Source organism: Oncorhynchus mykiss, chromosome 8 (genome assembly GCF_013265735.2).
Source record: "Oncorhynchus mykiss isolate Arlee chromosome 8, USDA_OmykA_1.1, whole genome shotgun sequence".
In the NCBI taxonomy this organism is placed as follows: Eukaryota; Metazoa; Chordata; class Actinopteri; order Salmoniformes; family Salmonidae; genus Oncorhynchus; species Oncorhynchus mykiss.
Genome location: NC_048572.1, coordinates 82,524,903 through 82,543,756, shown reverse-complemented (window position 1 = coordinate 82,543,756; position 18,854 = coordinate 82,524,903). Strand labels below are relative to the sequence as shown.

General features: G+C 43.0%; 1 protein-coding gene across 1 annotated transcript; it reads right to left on the bottom strand.

Annotated features, from left to right (window-relative positions):
• Positions 1-8,616: 8,616 nt before the first annotated feature.
• Positions 8,617-17,807, bottom strand: LOC110530773 (protein shisa-like-2A). Its single transcript, XM_036986516.1, has 3 exons — positions 17,462-17,807; positions 14,811-14,947; positions 8,617-11,853 (listed from the first exon to the last, which is right to left on the bottom strand). Exons 1-3 carry the CDS (start codon positions 17,641-17,643, stop codon positions 11,678-11,680), a joined length of 495 nt encoding a protein of 164 aa, XP_036842411.1. The 5' UTR covers positions 17,644-17,807; the 3' UTR covers positions 8,617-11,677.
• Between the last annotated feature and the right edge of the window lie 1,047 nt (positions 17,808-18,854).

The window sequence follows — 18,854 nt, the reverse complement described above, 5'->3', positions numbered from 1 at the left end:
AAACAAAAATATAATTGTTTGGCCATAATGACCATTGTTATGTTTGGAGGAAAAAGGGGGAGGCTTGTTAGCCGAAGTACATCATCCCAACCGTGAAGCACGGGGGTGGCAGCATCATGTTGTGGGGGTGTTTTGCTGCAGGAGGGACTAGTGCACTTCACAGAATAGATGGCATCATGAGGAAAGAAAATTATGTGGATATATTGAAGCAACATCTCAAGACATCAGTCAGGAAGTTAAAGCTTGGTCGCAAATGGGTCTTCCAAATGAACAATGACCCCAAGCATACTTCCAAAGTTGTGGCAAAATGGCTTAAGGACAACAAAGTCAAGGTATTGGAGTGGCCATCACAAAGCCCTGACCTCAATCCCATAGAAAATGTGTGGACAGAACTGAAAAAGCATGTGAGAGCAAGAAGGCCTTTACAAACCTGACTCAGTGACACCAGCTCTGTCAGGAGGAATGGGCCAAAATTAACCCAACTTATTGTGGAAGTTTGTGGAAGGCTACCTGAAACATTTGACCCAAGTTAAACAATTTAAAGGCAATGCTACCAAATACTAATCAAGTGTTTGTAAACTTCTGACCCACTGGGAATGTGATGAAAGAAATAAAAGCTGAAATCATTCTCTCTACTGTTATTCTGACATTTCACATTCTTAAAATGAAGTGGTGATCCTAACTGACCTAAGACAGGGAATTTTTACTAGGATTAAATGTCAGAAATTGTGAAACGGAGTTTAAATGTATTTGGCTAAGGTGTAAATAAACTTCCGACTTCAACTGTATATATATATATATATTATAAACAGGTTATGATGCTAACTGACTGATTTTCCTGCGGCCCCTGGCTGGATGATTCAGTTAACATGTAGTGTTATAGTCCTAATCAATCACTCTGTTTTAGTGTGCATCTCAATCAGTATCATTCCAAATATTCTGCTTGTCCCTTTAGATGGCTACAGGTCACACAACTGATCTGGGAGAATGATGAGTGGAGAAGTCCCAAATGGTACCCTATTCTCTATTCAGTGCACTACTTTTGACCAGATTCCTATGTGTCCTGGTAAAAAGTAGTGTTCTGTTAACAACTAAAATGCTATTGCAACCTCTATGCAATAAGGAATTGAGACCAAAAGCTCAAGAGGAGTTTTGAGTGTTTTTAATACCAAGGATACAGTCAGCTGAGTGCATACATTTAGAAAGCTCACAACACATTTTATACTCTTCCCTTGTAGGTGTCACCTCCCCAGCTATACATTTTATTATACTCTTCCCTTGCAGGTGTCACCTCCCCAGCTATACATTTTATTATACTCTTCCCTTGCAGGTGTCACCTCCCCAGCTATACATTTTATTATACTCTTCCCTTGTAGGTGTCACCTCCCCAGCTATACATTTTATTATACTCTTCCCTTGCAGGTGTCACCTCCCCAGCTATACATTTTATTATACTCTTCCCTTGTAGGTGTCACCTCCCCAACTATACATTTTATTATACTCTTCCCTTGTAGGTGTCACCTCCCCAGCTATACATTTTATTATACTCTTCCCTTGTAGGTGTCACCTCCCCAACTATACATTTTATTATACTCTTCCCTTGTAGGTGTCACCTCCCCAGCTATACATTTTATTATACTCTTCCCTTGTAGGTGTCACCTCCCCAGCTATACATTTTATTATACTCTTCCCTTGTAGGTGTCACTTTCCCAGCTATACAGTTTATACTCTTCACATGTAGGTGTCACCTCCCCAACTATACATTTTATGGCCCCAAAGAGATTCCCTCCTTTCCCTTGTGGAATGTCCATGCTCCTCTTTTTGTTTAGCTAGATGTCAGAATCACACGGCGTCCATCTTCTGTTCTGGGCCTGACCCTGCCCTCTGATCCTAGGCAATTTCCTCTTATCTGATTAGTTCAACATTTCTAAACTAGCATACACACAGTTTCATGGCCTGAACTCCATTAATACTCACAGTAATCTTTCACTAAACAGGATACAAACAAACGACAGTTTAACTTGAAACATGTTACATTTTTAATAGAATCCATCAGCACTATATAGGGAATAGACTGCCATTTGGGACCAAAACATAGTGCACTATATAGGGAATAGACTGCCATTAGAGACATAGCCTTACATCAGTCTATTCAGTCCATGTTTCGTACTTCAGGTTGACAACAGTTTTCACTAGATAGCCATGCTGCAATGAGATAAATCCCTGTTCTTCTGTACACTGCAGCATGGCTAGATAGTGACTAGTGTTGAGAATATCACCATAGTGAGCTGATGACCACTAGGAGGAGCCGCTGTAAACTCGTTAGACACTTGAGTATACAAAACATTATGAACACCTGCTCTCTCAATGACATAGACTGACCAGGTGAATCCAGGTGAAAGCTATGGTCCCTTATTGATGTCACTTGTTAAATCCACTTCAATAAGTGTAGATGAAGGGGAGGAGACGGGTTAAAGAAGGAGGGGAGGAGACGGGTTAAAGAAGGAGGGGAGGAGACGGGTTAAAGAAGGAGGGGAGGAGACGGGTTAAAGGAGGAGGGGAGGAGACGGGTTAAAGGAGGAGGGGAGGAGACGGGTTAAAGGAGGAGGGGAGGAGACGGGTTAAAGAAGGAGGGGAGGAGACGGGTTAAAGAAGGAGGGGAGGAGACGGGTTAAAGAAGGAGGGGAGGAGACGGGTTAAAGAAGGATTTAACCCGGTATTAGAAATGTGTTCCTGATCATATTTACTCTGTGTATGTTCTCCATTTCTTTGTGGTGGTCTAGAGTTGAATCTCAAACAACTTCAATGATCCCTGAAAAGCTGTTGTGCAATGATCAGTCAAAAGGTGTAGTCAGTCTAATATCCCCCAAAATCTGTAGTCAGTCCAATATACCCCAAAAGGTGTTGATGAAGTATTATTTGAGTGTCTTTCTAACCTCCTGATGTTAATTCTGTCAGGGTTGGGATCAATTTCAATTAATTAAATTCATTCCAATTCCACATTTTCCTCATTGAAAAGCATGGACTAGAATTAGAATCTGCTTTTCAGTGTACTTGTTGAGTTGACTGTAATTCAAATGGAATTTGACCCCAACCCTGGTCTCTACATAACAGAGTAGGTCTTCTGTCGTCCGGGCTAGTCAGACACTGCACATCGTACAGAAAATGGAGGCCCATAATGTTGAAGTTTTTGTAAATGATTAGTATTTTTACCTGACCACTTGTGTAATATTTGTATATTTTGGTCGTAGGGTTTCAAAACAATTTCAACGAGATAAGTGTTTTAATAACCTTATGACGGATCAAACAAACACAGACTTTCATCTCCGATTTCACTGTTCATCTGTAGACCAATTATTTAATATTTATTCTGTACATAGATAATATCGTCAATCACCACATTCATTAATCTCATATTTACATATAGAGCCTCTAGTTTAACGGAGATCTTATGCTTAGTGTGTTTTAATGGTTGTCTATATTTCATACACGAAGAGGCCACTTTCCTGAATATTTAAAGGGGCAATCTACAGTTGCTAGATTCATTTTTGGACATTTTAAAGTAATGATATAGTACCATTTAATTCTAGAAGAATATGACTTAAAAATGCCTCAGGAGCTTAGTTTTACACCATCAGAACCTGAAATATAAGCTTGTTTTACTCCAATGTTTGTAAACAATGTAAACAAAACACTATATCCTAATGACATGGTGAAAACTTCAATTTTGATGTCATGGATGGTCAGTCCCTGCATCCATATCTCTGGGAATTTGAGTGATTACGTTTCTTCAGCTCAACCCCCCCGCTTTTAACCAAAACGGGTGGAGACAAACACTTCGATTTTGTTTCAACTGCTAGATTGGCCCTTTTTAAAGGAGGTAAGATGGAGGAAAGAATTATGACCCTTTATGGTTGGTTACAAGCGTTTCACCATGTTTTTAATGAGATTGTCCCTTACACGCAGTTGTGTTATTGAAGGGTGATTTTGTGTTGAAATAAAGTACTTTGTGTGCATCACAGGTATGCTGTATGGCCAAAAGCATGTGGACAACCCTTTAAATTAGTGGATTTAGCTATTTCAGCCACCAGCCACACCCGTTCATGACGGGTGTATAAAATAGAGCACACCGACATGCAATCTCCATAGACAAACATTGGCAGTAGCCAGTGAGAGAATCTACTGTCTTAACTTTTGTCTTTCTTTAAAAAAAAAGTTTTTTATTTGAAGAGCTCAGTGACTTTCAACGTGGCACCCTCATAGGATGCCACCTTTCCAACAAGTCAGTTTGTCAAATTTCTACCCTGCTAGAGCTTCCCCGGTCAACTGTAAGTGCTGTTAGTGTGAAGTGGAAACGTTTAAGAGCAACAACGGCTCAGCCGTGAAGTGGTAGGCCACACAAGCTCACAGAACGGGACCGCCAAGTGCTGAAGCGTGTAAAAATCGTCTGTCCTCTGTTGCAACACTCACTACCGAGTTCCAAACTGCCTCTGGAAGCAACATCAGCACAATAACTGTTCGTCTGGAGCTTCATGAAATGGGTTTCCATGGCCGAGCAGCCGCACACAAACCTAAGATCACCATGTGGAATGCCAAGCATCAGCTGGAGTGGTGTAAATCTCGCCACAATTGGACTTTGGAGAAGTGGAAACACTTTCTCTGAAGTGATGAGTCACGCTTCACCATCAGGCAGTCCGACTGAGAAATCTGGGTTTGGCGGATACCAGGAGAATGCTATGGATGGATCACCATTTAGTTCTGCCATGGCAGCAGCTACTCTTCCTGGGGTTTATTATGGATCACCATTAGTTCCTGCCAAGGCAGCAGCTACTCTTCCTGGGGTTTATTATGGATCACCATTAGTTCCTGCCAAGGCAGCAGCTACTCTTCCTGGGGTTTATTATGGATCACCATTAGTTCCTGCCAAGGCAGCAGCTACTCTTCCTGGGGTTTATTATGGATCACCATTAGTTCCTGCCAAGGCAGCAGCTACTCTTCCTGGGGTTTATTATGGATCACCATTAGTTCCTGCCAAGGCAGCAGCTACTCTTCCTGGGGTTTATTATGGATCACCATTAGTTCCTGCCAAGGCAGCAGCTACTCTTCCTGGGGTTTATTATGGATCCCCATTAGTTCCTGCCAAGGCAGCAGCTACTCTTCCTGGGGTTTATTATGGATCACCATTAGTTCCTGCCAAGGCAGCAGCTACTCTTCCTTGGGTTTATATTGGATCACCATTAGTTCCTGCCAAGGCAGCAGCTACTCTTCCTGGGGTTTATTATGGATCACCATTAGTTCCTGCCAAGGCAGCAGCTACTCTTCCTGGGGTTTATTATGGATCCCCATTAGTTCCTGCCAAGGCAGCAGCTACTCTTCCTGGGGTTTATTATGGATCACCATTAGTTCCTGCCAAGGCAGCAGCTACTCTTCCTGGGGTTTATTATGGATCACCATTAGTTCCTGCCAAGGCAGCAGCTATTCTTCCTGGAGTCAAAAATATATTACATGACATACATTTCATGTCACTTTTAACAACAGGTAGTGTTTGCCCTCAGGCCACTACTCTACTACCACATACCTGCATAGGATACATCACTGTGAAGAGAATGACATTCATACATTATCCATAATTATGCATTTCTGTATAGTAGAGATCAGGGACCCATAATCCTGTTACCTGATTTACATTTTTTGGGAAAACGTTGCATAAACAGGGAGATTTTACCGTAATTCTGTTACCAAACGTTGCATAAACAGGGAGATTTTACCGTAATTCTGTTACCAAATGTTGCATAAACAGGGAGATTTTACCGTAATTCTGTTACCAAACGTTGCATAAACAGGGAGATTTTACCGTAATTCTGTTACCAAACGTTGCATCTGCGCAGTTCTTCCAGTAAATATGTTTTTGTGAAATATTTGTTCAAAGTAGTCCTTGTAAATAGAGTTGTATGGTTTGTTAAACTTTTAAATCAATGTTTTTTTTGTGTGGCATCTATTTTAAAAGTGTGAAATTAGTTTTTAAAATCTATGTAAATACTTCTCATTTGATACCAGAATCTTTTCTTTATATGTTTTATTAACTAGGCAAGTAAGTTACAATGATGGCCGGTTGTGATTACAGCCTGGAATTGAACCAGGGTCTGTGGTGACGCCTCTAGCACTGAGATGCAGTGCCTTTAGACTGCTGCGCCACTCGGGAGCACTGGGACCTCAGACAATCCACGAAAAATGGGTTGTGAACTAATTCGTATATTTTAGCCATTCAATTCACCCATGTCTTCTGGTTAATGGTTTGCTTGTAAAATACACCTTGTCCACTAGAGGGCTGTCTTTTACCACTTAGAACCCTCAGTAGGTTGGTTGTCATAGAGACAAAGCTCTTAGATGAGAACAAAACCTCCGAAGCCATTTGGTTGCTCCTGAAATGGCACCCTATTCCCCATATAGACAACTACTTATGACCAGAGCCCTATTTATTTTAATTTCTTTTTTTCTAACTAGGCAAGTCCGTTAAGAACAAATTCTTATTTGCAATGACGGTTTACCCCGGCCAAATCCAAACCCGGACGACGCTGGGCTAATTGTGCGCCTTCCTATGGGACTCCCAAATCCGTCCGGTTGTGATTACAGCCTGGAATCGAACCAGGGTCTGTAGAGACGCCTCTAGCACTGAGCTGCAGTGTCTTACATCGCTGCGCCACCCGGGAGCACTGACATCAGACATCCTGCTGCTCTCATGAAAAATGGGTTGTGAACTAATTAGTATATTTTATCCATTCATTCACTCATGTCTTTCCTGTCATTACTAGTCATGACTCGACCAATCGGGGATTGTCATTGGCTGATAATGGCAGCCAACTTTTGTCATTGCAGCCATTCCTGGACTCCCCTTTTCTACTGCACCGTGATGATTGAAATCATAGTACCATGATGGTCCTCTTGTTCACTACCAGTCATAGGCAATTAATGTACCATTTTCCCAAGGCAACCCCTTTCAACATCTAGGCTACATTCTGTAACCTGAGGCGCTGATAAATTCTCCATGTTGTTGAATGTCTTCCATGCTGTTACATGGCTCCCTCTGGGGCTGAAAAATGACATCTGATTGACACTCATGCAGTCTTTGATCACGTTAGGCCTGCAGTACAGAGTGTCAGGTCTGGCCACTTACCGTTTTACCCAAAAACCCTGCCTGAGAAAAATACTGCTGTTTTGTGAAATTACATCCTAGAGAGAAGCTCATCAGAGTCATCAGAAGAGAGACCGTGGAATCTGAAAGCGTTCGTTTACCTTCCACACAACAACTAATCAGCCAAATATCAAGAAGTTTGGCTCATCTGACAAAATTGTCAGTTTGCTAATGTCTGCTAATGTCTGAAACTGAAAGAATTTGGTGTGTTTGAGTAGATGTTAATAGTCAGAGGGGTGCGAGAGTAGGCTAGAGGGGTGCGAGAGTAGGCTAGAGGGGTGCGAGAGTAGGCTAGAGGGGTGCGAGGGTAGGCTAGAGGGGTGCGAGGGTAGGCTAGAGGGGTGCGAGGGTAGGCTAGAGGGGTGCGAGGGTAGGCTAGAGGGGTGCGAGGGTAGGCTAGAGGGGTGCGAGGGTAGGCTAGAGGGGTGCGAGAGTAGGCTAGAGGGGTGCGAGGGTAGGCTAGAGGGGTGCGAGGGTAGACTAGAGGGGTGCGAGACAATTAACTGAGAAAGGGACATGGGGTTGATTTGGCTGCGTTTACATCAATCAACTCAGATTTTTTTGCCAATAATTGGGAAAATATCAGGATTAGGCTTCCTGTGTAAACAGCCTTTGTGCTGCAGTATGTTTGTGGATGAACAGGAGAAAATACTGACTTGTGAAGATTCTCATTCCCAGACACCTCTGCCCAAATGCGCAGAGAGCCTGGTGGACCAGAGAGTCAAACTTGGCCTTCGTTAGCCAGTACAGAGAGCCGGGAGAAACTCCCAGCGCATACCGTAAGGCACTGGTTTAAACCAATCATCTCCCACAACACCTTCCCCTAACCCTCCCCGTACGCTAGCACAACACAAGCACAGAGCCACGCCTCGCAGTCTTGTGATTCGCTAAAATTCAATTCCTATTAGAGTTCTATGGTCACGCACACCAAGGCCAACTTTTGATTGGTTGATATCCCAGGCCTATATGCACTGTGCACAATAGCCTGAGGACGAGGTTAGTGAAGAGGCAGAAACATGGAGATGCATATCACCCTCCCATGCAATATATGTTATTGTTAGTGAACCTCGATTAGCATCACATAATACATCACGACATGTTTATGATTATCACCATTTCCCCAACAGGGTGTAAAAAGCACGGAGTCACAAAGAATAATAGGAAAGAGTAGTAAATGATTTATTTCTAATTTGGGAAGTAAATGACCACTCGACTGAAGCTAGATCAGCTAGCTGAAGATATTTTTATTTTAACTTGGCAAGTAGGTTAAGAACAAATTCTTATTTACAACGACGGCCTAGGTACAGTGGGTTAACTGCCTTGTTCAGGGGGCAGAATGACAGATGTTTTTACCTTGTCAGCTCGGGGGTTCAATCTAGCGACCTTTCTGTTACTGGTCCAACATTCTAACCACGGCTACCTGCCGCCCCAATATATCCATAGTGTTGATGATGACATGCCCCCCCCCCCCCTGGGTAAAAACTGGTTGAATTAACACTGTTTCCATGTCATTTCAACAACAACAACAACAAATCAATGTGACGACATTGAATCAATGTGGGAAACTGATTAGATTCTCAAACAGTCATCAACGTCATCAACACACTTTATAATGAGTAGGGAAATGGTAACCATGCTCATGTTACTGTCGCTTCAATTTATGTGTTCACTGCAGCGTTCTCAAGATAAGTATGGGGTTATGGGGGATGACTTTGTTCTCGTCCCCATTTATCTTCACCAGCGATCGATCGCTTCGTTTGTGCGGTCCTCGCTTGATGAAGATAATATTCTTTTGAAGCTGATCTTTCTGTCTTCTCAAGGACTGTATTGAACCATGTGTATGAGAGAAATAATGGACATCTGTCTACTCCTTCTTCCCTGTTATTGACTCAGTGCTTTAATCACACTGTTTTTATAATGAGGGGAATGGGGAAAGAAGTCCGGACAGCGTAGTTGTAGGTGCAGGAGAATAGAAGATGAGATGTTTGATGTCTCGGGGCTCTTTTCAATCCGCGTTCTGGGAGTTCAGATTTACAAGGTGATTGAAAATGTAATGTTCCAGATTTTAACGGAGACTGCATTCACGGTATGTCGGCTCAGTCGAAAATTACCTTTACATTTCTATTGTGGAATCTGTAACGCTTCAGGTTCACAGACTGAATAGAGCCCTTAATTGTGGTTGGAAATGGTGACGTCATCAACACTGAGTGGCAGAATGGTTTTACTCTCTTCATTCCTATGTTCCTCTTTATCCGGAGGCATATATGGAGATTATGTACATAGATACATACAGTGTATATATAATGTGTATATACTTTATGTACATACACTGTGTTTTGCTGTTCATGTTGGAGAGGGTGAGCTCCAAACACCCCCGATCTCGTCAACAGTTGTCCCGTTTTGAGTTTGTGTTTTATGTAACCACATGGGGATGTTGTCAGAGCTCCGTGCTCTTGGATAGCTTATGTACATGTTTGATCACAAATTGATATAGCATCTGCTTCAAACTTTTTTCAAATGTATATAAAGAAATATTTTTATTTATTTTTATAAAGCACTTTGAATATTGAAAGGCCACATGCATTTATTTTTGTAAGTACATTTTAATGTGTTGTGCACTCAGCCACACACTTTAATAGATTGCGAAAACATAAAACGTGGTGCCTGCTGTGATAACACATCATAAAGGTGCAACATCTTTCCTCTTTGACAAGTTACTCTCTATTTGAAGCAATGACTAACAAAGAAGTGACTCACACAACTGATGCCTCATGGCATGCAACCATTGTATATGGCAAATTGGTGACACAATGACCACATTAATGAAAGTGTTTCTGAACATGGGGACAGCAGCATGGACAGGAGGTGGAACATAACATTCTATCATCTCTGCCATGATCAATGTTTTGAGAAAATCCAACATGACCGTTTACAGATGACAGTTCAACATGCAATGTTTCAACAAGCAATTTCGTGTATTTTATATTATAGCAGACATGACCTTTTTAAAGCTGAAATCCACATAAGGACAAACGACGCCGCTGTGCGCGCCAGCACATTTGTTATTGTTTTTGTTGACGAAACCGAGTTGTGGAGTGTCCAGCATCGTGAAAATAAATAATTACAGTACGTACGCTGTTGGTCTATCGCGCGTGGAATGATGATGATGATGATGATGATGATGAAGATGTCAGAGGGAGTGACTTATTTGTTGTTGTAATATGGCAGTTTTACCGTTATGGATTCCACCTTGAACGTTTTGAAAACAGGGGCCAAGTTAAGGTAACTGGAACTCTGAGGCTTTCTGTTTGTTATGTGTTGAGCTATGTCTGATTTACTTCCTTATCAGTTCTATTGGATGCAAATACGCTGTAGACACTTGTTGTCCCATTGGCAACATTCTCAACCAAATAAACATTTTACACACAGACACGTAGACGATCGAAAACAGTTTCCAGATAGAAGGTGAAGAATCACACAAACTGTCGATGTTGAAGTTCAGTAATGCTGGTTTGAGGAGCTTGTTATCTGAGAGTGTCTGTCTTGAAGACACGAGCTTCTGTTAAATCAGACACAGTTAAAATGGATTTCTCAACACAAAATAATTACTGAAAATATTTCCCTCTGTTCTTTCTCTTGCTTCATCAAACAACATTGGAATACAGAGGTGAGGCAAGACAGACAAAGCTTCGGCTCCACAGTTGTCCAGTATGACTTCTGTCTTTCTGTTTTTGAAGTTTATTTTCATCAACAGTAAAAAAGAAGCTCAACTTAAATGTTTCTAGAGTGGGTTAACCAGCCAACCACTGTTTGAATGTTGACAAACTCAGTACTACTCCAGTCCATACAGAACATGGTCATTAATGGTTGTTGCTTCTCCAGTCCTCCCACTGTGTGGCGTAGTCTTCTATACACTCATTTCCAGTCAGAACAAGTAAGCATCTGGCTGCCTTTAGAAGACAGCGTCCTACGAAGCGCCCTTCATATTAAAGGCCCAATGCATACATTTTTATCTTAATATCAAATCATTTCTGGGTAACAGTTAAGTACCTTTAATGTGACTGTTTTGAATCAAAATGGTCAAAACGAAACAATGGCTTCTTAACAAGAGCAATTTCTCATGCAAGAACTTTGAAAGGAGGAGGAGAAAACTGAAAACTAGCTGTTATTGGCTGAGTTTTTGGAACTCTCTTTCTTATTGGCCTATTAATCTATTAACCAATTTACTGCCTGGTGATGTTACCAGTCAGGCCAAAACTCCATCCCACCAAAACAGGCTGAAATTTCAGGCAGTCTTTTACAAACAGCTCTTACACTAATAGGGCATCATCATTATTAAAAAAATGTCACAGTATTATCCCAACCTAAATATATATCCAACACAAATAAATCACGTTTTTGACTGCACTGGGCCTTTATGCGTCCTACGAAGGGCCCTCCATTACCTCCTAAGCATCCTACAAAGTGCCTTACATATTAAGAGCACTACGATGGGCCCTCCATGTTGACGGTGGTGACGAAGCACCTCTGGAACAATCTCTCAGGGTCGGGTGGCTGGTTGTCACAGTCCAGCTTCCTGCTGAAGAAGTGCTTCCTGAAGCCCTGAGGGCCGATGGACGGTGCTGGGCCGGAGTGGCTGGGGCCCTCACGGGGGTCCAACCCTGGAATACCGAGACACACACGCAGGCACACATGCACGCACGCACAGACACACACACACACACACACACACACACACTGCAGCTGTACTTGTTCATTGTGAGATAGAAATGTGTGTTTTTGCAGTCCTCTTTTTTTATTCCCAACCAGACATCACAAGCTGGCCCATCATTATGGTATGTCACTAGCTGGCCCATCATTATGGTATGTCACAAGCTGGCCCATCATTATGGTATGTCACAAGCTGGCCCATCATTATGGTATGTCACCAGCTGGCCCATCATTATGGTATGTCACTAGCTGGCCCATCATTATGGTATGTCACTAGCTCTCCCATCATTATGGTATGTCACTAGCTGGCCCATCATTATGGTATGTCACTAGCTGGCCCATCATTATGGTATGTCACTAGTTGGCCCATCATTATGGTATGTCACTAGCTGGCCCATCATTATGGTATGTCACTAGCTGGCCCATCATTATGGTATGTCACTAGCTGGCCCATCATTATGGTATGTCACTACTGGCCCATCATTATGGTATGTCACTAGCTGGCCCATCATTATGGTATGTCACTAGCTGGCCCATCATTATGGTATGTCACTAGCTGGCCCATCATTGTGAAACCAGACATCACTAGCTGGCCCATCATTATGTTATGACACTAGCTGGCCCATCATTATGGTATGTCACTAACTGACCCATCATTATGAAACCAGACATCACTAACTGGCCCATCATTATGAAACCAGACATCACTAGCTGGCCCATCATTATGGTATGACACTAGCTGGCCCATCATTATGGTATGTCACTAGCTGGCCCATCATTATGGTATGTCACTAGCTGGCCCATCATTATGGTATGTCACAAGCTGGCCCATCATTATGGTATGTCACTAGCTGGCCCATCATTATGGTATGTCACAAGCTGGCCCATCATTATGGTATGTCACCAGCTGGCCCATCATTATGGTATGTCACTAGCTGGCCCATCATTATGGTATGTCACTAGCTCTCCCATCATTATGGTATGTCACTAGCTGGCCTATCATTATGAAACCAGACATCACTAGCTGGCCCATCATTATGAAACCAGACATCACTAGCTGGCCCATCATTATGGTATGTCACTAGCTGGCCCATCATTATGGTATGTCACTAACTGGCCCATCATTATGAAACCAGACATCACTAGCTGGCCCATCATTATTGTTTGACACTAGCTGGCCCATCATTATGGTATGTCACTAACTGGCCCATCATTATGAAACCAGACATCACTAACTGGCCCATCATTATGAAACCAGACATCACTAGCTGGCCCATCATTATGGTATGACACTAGCTGGCCCATCATTATGGTATGTCACTAACTGGCCCATCATTATGGTATGTCACTAGCTGGCCCATCATTATGGTATGTCACTAGCTTGCCCATCATTATGGTATGTCACTAGCTGGCCCATCATTATGGTATGTCACTAGCTGGCCCATCATTATGGTATGTCACTAGCTGGCCCATCATTGTGAAACCAGACATCACTAGCTGGCCCATCATTATGTTATGACACTAGCTGGCCCATCATTATGGTATGTCACTAACTGACCCATCATTATGAAACCAGACATCACTAACTGGCCCATCATTATGAAACCAGACATCACTAGCTGGCCCATCATTATGGTATGACACTAGCTGGCCCATCATTATGGTATGTCACTAGCTGGCCCATCATTATGGTATGTCACTAGCTGGCCCATCATTATGGTATGTCACAAGCTGGCCCATCATTATGGTATGTCACTAGCTGGCCCATCATTATGGTATGTCACAAGCTGGCCCATCATTATGGTATGTCACCAGCTGGCCCATCATTATGGTATGTCACTAGCTGGCCCATCATTATGGTATGTCACTAGCTCTCCCATCATTATGGTATGTCACTAGCTGGCCTATCATTATGAAACCAGACATCACTAGCTGGCCCATCATTATGAAACCAGACATCACTAGCTGGCCCATCATTATGGTATGTCACTAGCTGGCCCATCATTATGGTATGTCACTAACTGGCCCATCATTATGAAACCAGACATCACTAGCTGGCCCATCATTATTGTTTGACACTAGCTGGCCCATCATTATGGTATGTCACTAACTGGCCCATCATTATGAAACCAGACATCACTAACTGGCCCATCATTATGAAACCAGACATCACTAGCTGGCCCATCATTATGGTATGACACTAGCTGGCCCATCATTATGGTATGTCACTAACTGGCCCATCATTATGGTATGTCACTAGCTGGCCCATCATTATGGTATGTCACTAGCTTGCCCATCATTATGGTATGTCACTAGCTGGCCCATCATTATGGTATGTCACTAGCTGGCCCATCATTATGGTATGTCACTACTGGCCCATCATTATGGTATGTCACTAGCTGGCCCATCATTATGAAACCAGACATCACTAGCTGGCCCATCATTATGGTATGACACTAGCTGGCCCATCATTATGGTATGTCACTAACTGGCCCATCATTATGAAACCAGGCATCACTAACTGGCCCATCATTATGAAACCAGACATCACTAGCTGGCCCATCATTATGGTATGAAACTAGCTGGCCCATCATTATGGTATGTCACTAACTGGCCCATCATTATGAAATCAGACATCACTAGCTGGCCCATCATTATGGTATGACACTAGCTGGCCCATCATTATGGTATGTACTACTGGCCCATCATTATGGTATGTCCCAAGCAAGACAATAATGATGATATGTCATACTGGCCCATCATTATGGTATGTCACTACTGGCCCATCATTATGGTATGTCACTACTGGCCCATCATTATGATATCTCACTAGTTGGCCCATCTTTATGGTATGTCAGTAGCTGGCCCATTATTATGGTATGTCGCCACCTCTGGTCACTTGTGTTACCTGGTGGTCGTAGTGGCAGGCCGTTGTCAAGGCGACTGGGCTTAGTGGCGATGAAGAGGTAGCAGAGGACACAGACTGTGATGAGGAAGGCCAGGAGGACCACTGCTGCTATGGACAGACCTATCAGAGCCCCAAAGCTGGGGAGGGAGGGAAGGAAGGGGGGTGAGGGGGAGAGGGAGGGAATGGAGAGGGGTAGAGAGAAGGGAAGAGGAGAAAGAGAGATGAGGAAGAACACATCAAAAGAGGGTGAAAGAGCGAGTCTCAACATCAACAGTGAAGAGGTGACTTCGGGATGCTGGCCTTCTAGGCACAGTTGCAAGGACAAATACATACCTCAGACTGGCCAATTAAAAAGAAAAGATTAAGATGGGCAAAAGAACACAGACACTGGACAGAGGAACTCTGCCTAGAAGGCCAGCATCCCGGAGTCGCCTCTTCACTGTTGAAGTTGGGACTGGTGTTTTGTGGGTACTATTTAATGAAGCTGCCAGTTGAGGACTTGTGAGGCATCTGTTTCTCAAACTAGACACTCGAATGTACTTGTCCTCTTGCTCAGTTGTGTAACGGGGTCTCCCACTCCTCTTTCTATTCTGGTTAGAGCCAGTTTGCGCTGTTCTGTGACGGGAGTAGTACACAGCATTGTACGAGATCTTCAGTTTCTTGTCAATTTCTCACATGGAATAGACTTCATTTCTCAGAACAAGAATAGACTGAAGAGTTTCAGAAGAAAGTTCTTTGTTTCTGTCCATTTTGAGTCTGTAATCGAACCCACAAATGCTGATGCTCCGGATACTCAACTAGTCTAAAGAAGGTCAGTTCCTTTGCTTCTTTAATCAGAACGAAAGTTTTTAGCTGTGCTGACATAATTGAAAAAGGGTTTTCTAATGATAATTTAGCATTTTAAAATGATAAACTTGGATTAGCTAACACAGCGTGCCATTGGAACAAAGGAGTGATGGTTGCTGATAATGGGCCTCTGCACGCCTATGTGGATATTCCATTAAAAATCATCAGTTTCCAGCTACGATAGTCATTTACAACATTAACAATGTCTACACTGTATTTCTGATCAATTTGATGTTATTTTAAATGGACAAAAAATTAGCTTTTCTTTAAAAAACAAGGACATTTCTAAATGACCCCAAAGTGCTCCGAGAGACTAGTCAAGGATCATATCACCTCCACCTTACCTGCCACCCTAGACCCACTTCAGTTTGCATACCGCCCTAACAGGTCCACAGATAATGCAATAGCCATCACAGTGCACACTGCCCTATCCCATCTGTACTTTCTGACGGGCCACCCCCAGGTGGTGAAGGTAGGAAACAACATCTCCACCTCGCTGACCCTCAACACTGGGGCCCCACAAGGGTGTGTGCTCAGCCCCCTCCTGTACCACCCTGTTCGCCCACAACTGCGTGGCCATGCACGCCTCCAACTCAATCATCAAGTTTGCAGACAACACAACAGTAGTGGGCTTGATGACCAACAACGATGAGTCAGCCTACAGGGAGGAGGGGAGGGCCCTCAGAGTGTGGTGTCAGGGAAAACACTGCAACTCTTTCAACCTCAGGAGGCTGAAGAAATTTGGCTTGTCACCCAAAAGCCTGACTAACTTCTACAGATCCACAATCGGGAGCATCCTGTCGGGCTGTATCACTGCCTGGTACGGCAACTGCACCACCCTCAACCGCAAGGCTCTCCAGAGGGTGGTGCGGTCTGCATAACGCATCACCGGGGGAAACTACCTGCCCTCCAGGACACCTACAGCACCCGATGTCACAGGAAGGCCATAAAGATCATCAAGGACAACAACCACCCGAGCCACTGCCTGTTCACCCCGCTATCATCCAGAAGGCGAGGTCAGTACAGGTGCATTAAAGCTGGGACCGAGAGATTGAAGAATAGTTTCTATCTCAAGGCCAATCAGACTGCTAAACAGCAATCACTAACTCAGAGGCTGCTGCCTACACTGAGACTCAATCACTGGCCACTTTAACAAATGGATCACTAGTCACTTTAGTGCCACTTTAATAATATTTACATATCTGGCATTACTCAGATCATATATATATACTCTATTTTATACCGCACCTTGCCTATGCTGCTCGGCCATCGCTCATCCATATATTTATATGTACATATTCCCATTCACCCTTTTAGATTTGTGTGTATTAGGTAGTTGTTGGGGAATTGTTAGATTACTTGTTAGATATTACTGGACTGTCGGAACTAGCAGCACAAGCATTTCACTACACTCATAATAACATCTGCTGACCATGTGTATGTGGCCAATTATATTTGATTCGATTTGATTTGAAATGTCCTTCCAAGATTTTAATTTAGGTATTTACCACCTTCCATAAGTTTGGCATACAATAGCCTATAGTTAATAAGATCACCATAACTCCAGTGCAAACCAATTGAAATGTGAAGATCCTATAAATCTGTTATCAGTATCCTAAAAAATATCCTTAATTCTAGTGTATTAATCGTGTGCGCTTTGCTGTATAATTATGATCAACAACGTCTCTCATCTTGTGGTTTCTTGAGATAAAATAAAGCATCATAGTCTACCATTGTAATAACTCTACAAAAACGATGTCCAAAAAGCACACCATCATAAAGACTAGTAAAGATCCCTTACGTACCTGAGCCACCACATGTATCCATACTCATAAGGGAAAAAGCTGTTGGGATCATCACAGCAATACTTGATATCGTTAAATCCGCAGCAGAATGTCGCGCTCGGATCGCTCCCTTCTTTAGGACACGAAGAGCCATTCATAAACACATTCTCTGCGCTGTAGTAGCTTGTGCACTCCGAACTCATGCTGGTAGAAAACTCACTCTTAGGGAGAAGAGTCGGAGAGATGATTTCCTTAGATGTTTAAAGGTCTCATTGTAATTCTATCCACATAAGTGTCCCTTGCTCTGCTGAAAAGTGCAAAACATTTATTTCAAGGATGCCACTGAAATGGGACGAAACTTTGCACCTCGACATATCATTTAGAATTCTAGAGTACCCCTCCCATCTCTCTCTCGCTCTCTCTGTCTCTCTCTGTCTCTCTCTCTCTCTCTCTCTCTCTGTCTCTCTCTGTCTCTCGCTCTCGCTCTCTCTCTCTCTCTCTCTGTCTCTCTCTGTCTCTCTTTGTCTCTCTCTCTGTCTCTCTCTCTCTCTCTGTCTCTCTCTGTCTCTGTCTCTCTCGGTCTCTCTGTCTCTCTCTGTCTCTCTGTCTCTGTCTCTCTCGCTCTGTCTCTCTCTCTGTCTCTCTCTGTCTCTCTCTCTCTCTGTCTCTGTCTGTCTCTGTCTGTCTCTGTCTGTCTCTCTCTCTTTCTCTCTCGCTCTCTGTCTCTCTCTGTCTCTCTCTGTCTCTCTCTCTCTCTCTCTCTCTCTCTGTCTCTCTCTCTCCCTCTCTCTCTCCAACAGTGAAGAGAAAAACTGGATAGGAGACAAGCCATATCTCTACAAAAGTGGACTAATTCATTAAATCATATCTAATCCATTTTTATCTTGCTTTGATGTCACAAACATGAAGGCCACATTTTGTTTTCTTAAACTTTCTTAATAAGTAGACTGACATCCTTAGCCAGGTTGCCGTGTCTGTTCAGCTATTTCATTCCACTCCTTGTGCTCCGTGTCATTTGCCTTTGGAATGTTAACACTAATGGTACCTAGACTATTACATAATTCATTCAAGCTTGAATTGAATGTAGGCGGTTTGCATGAAACATGATTGATGTAATCAATGTTAATACAGTAATATGAAAACCTTAAAGAAAGAGTGCCCTTCCCTTCATGTGTAGATCAATTATTGCATTGAACATGTCTAAGAAGTACTGATTTCAAACTACAACAAACCCACTAAGCATTTACCATCAGGCGACGTCTTTTGGATGTCTTTTAGATCATCTTTTGGTGCGGTCCAGACCGGCCTTGATTTGACCTAAAAAAGGCAACTAAGATTGGTTCAGAATTGGCACCAATTATAGACGTCTATGATAAGTCCAGTAGGGTTTTTGCCTTTCATGCCACAACCCGGG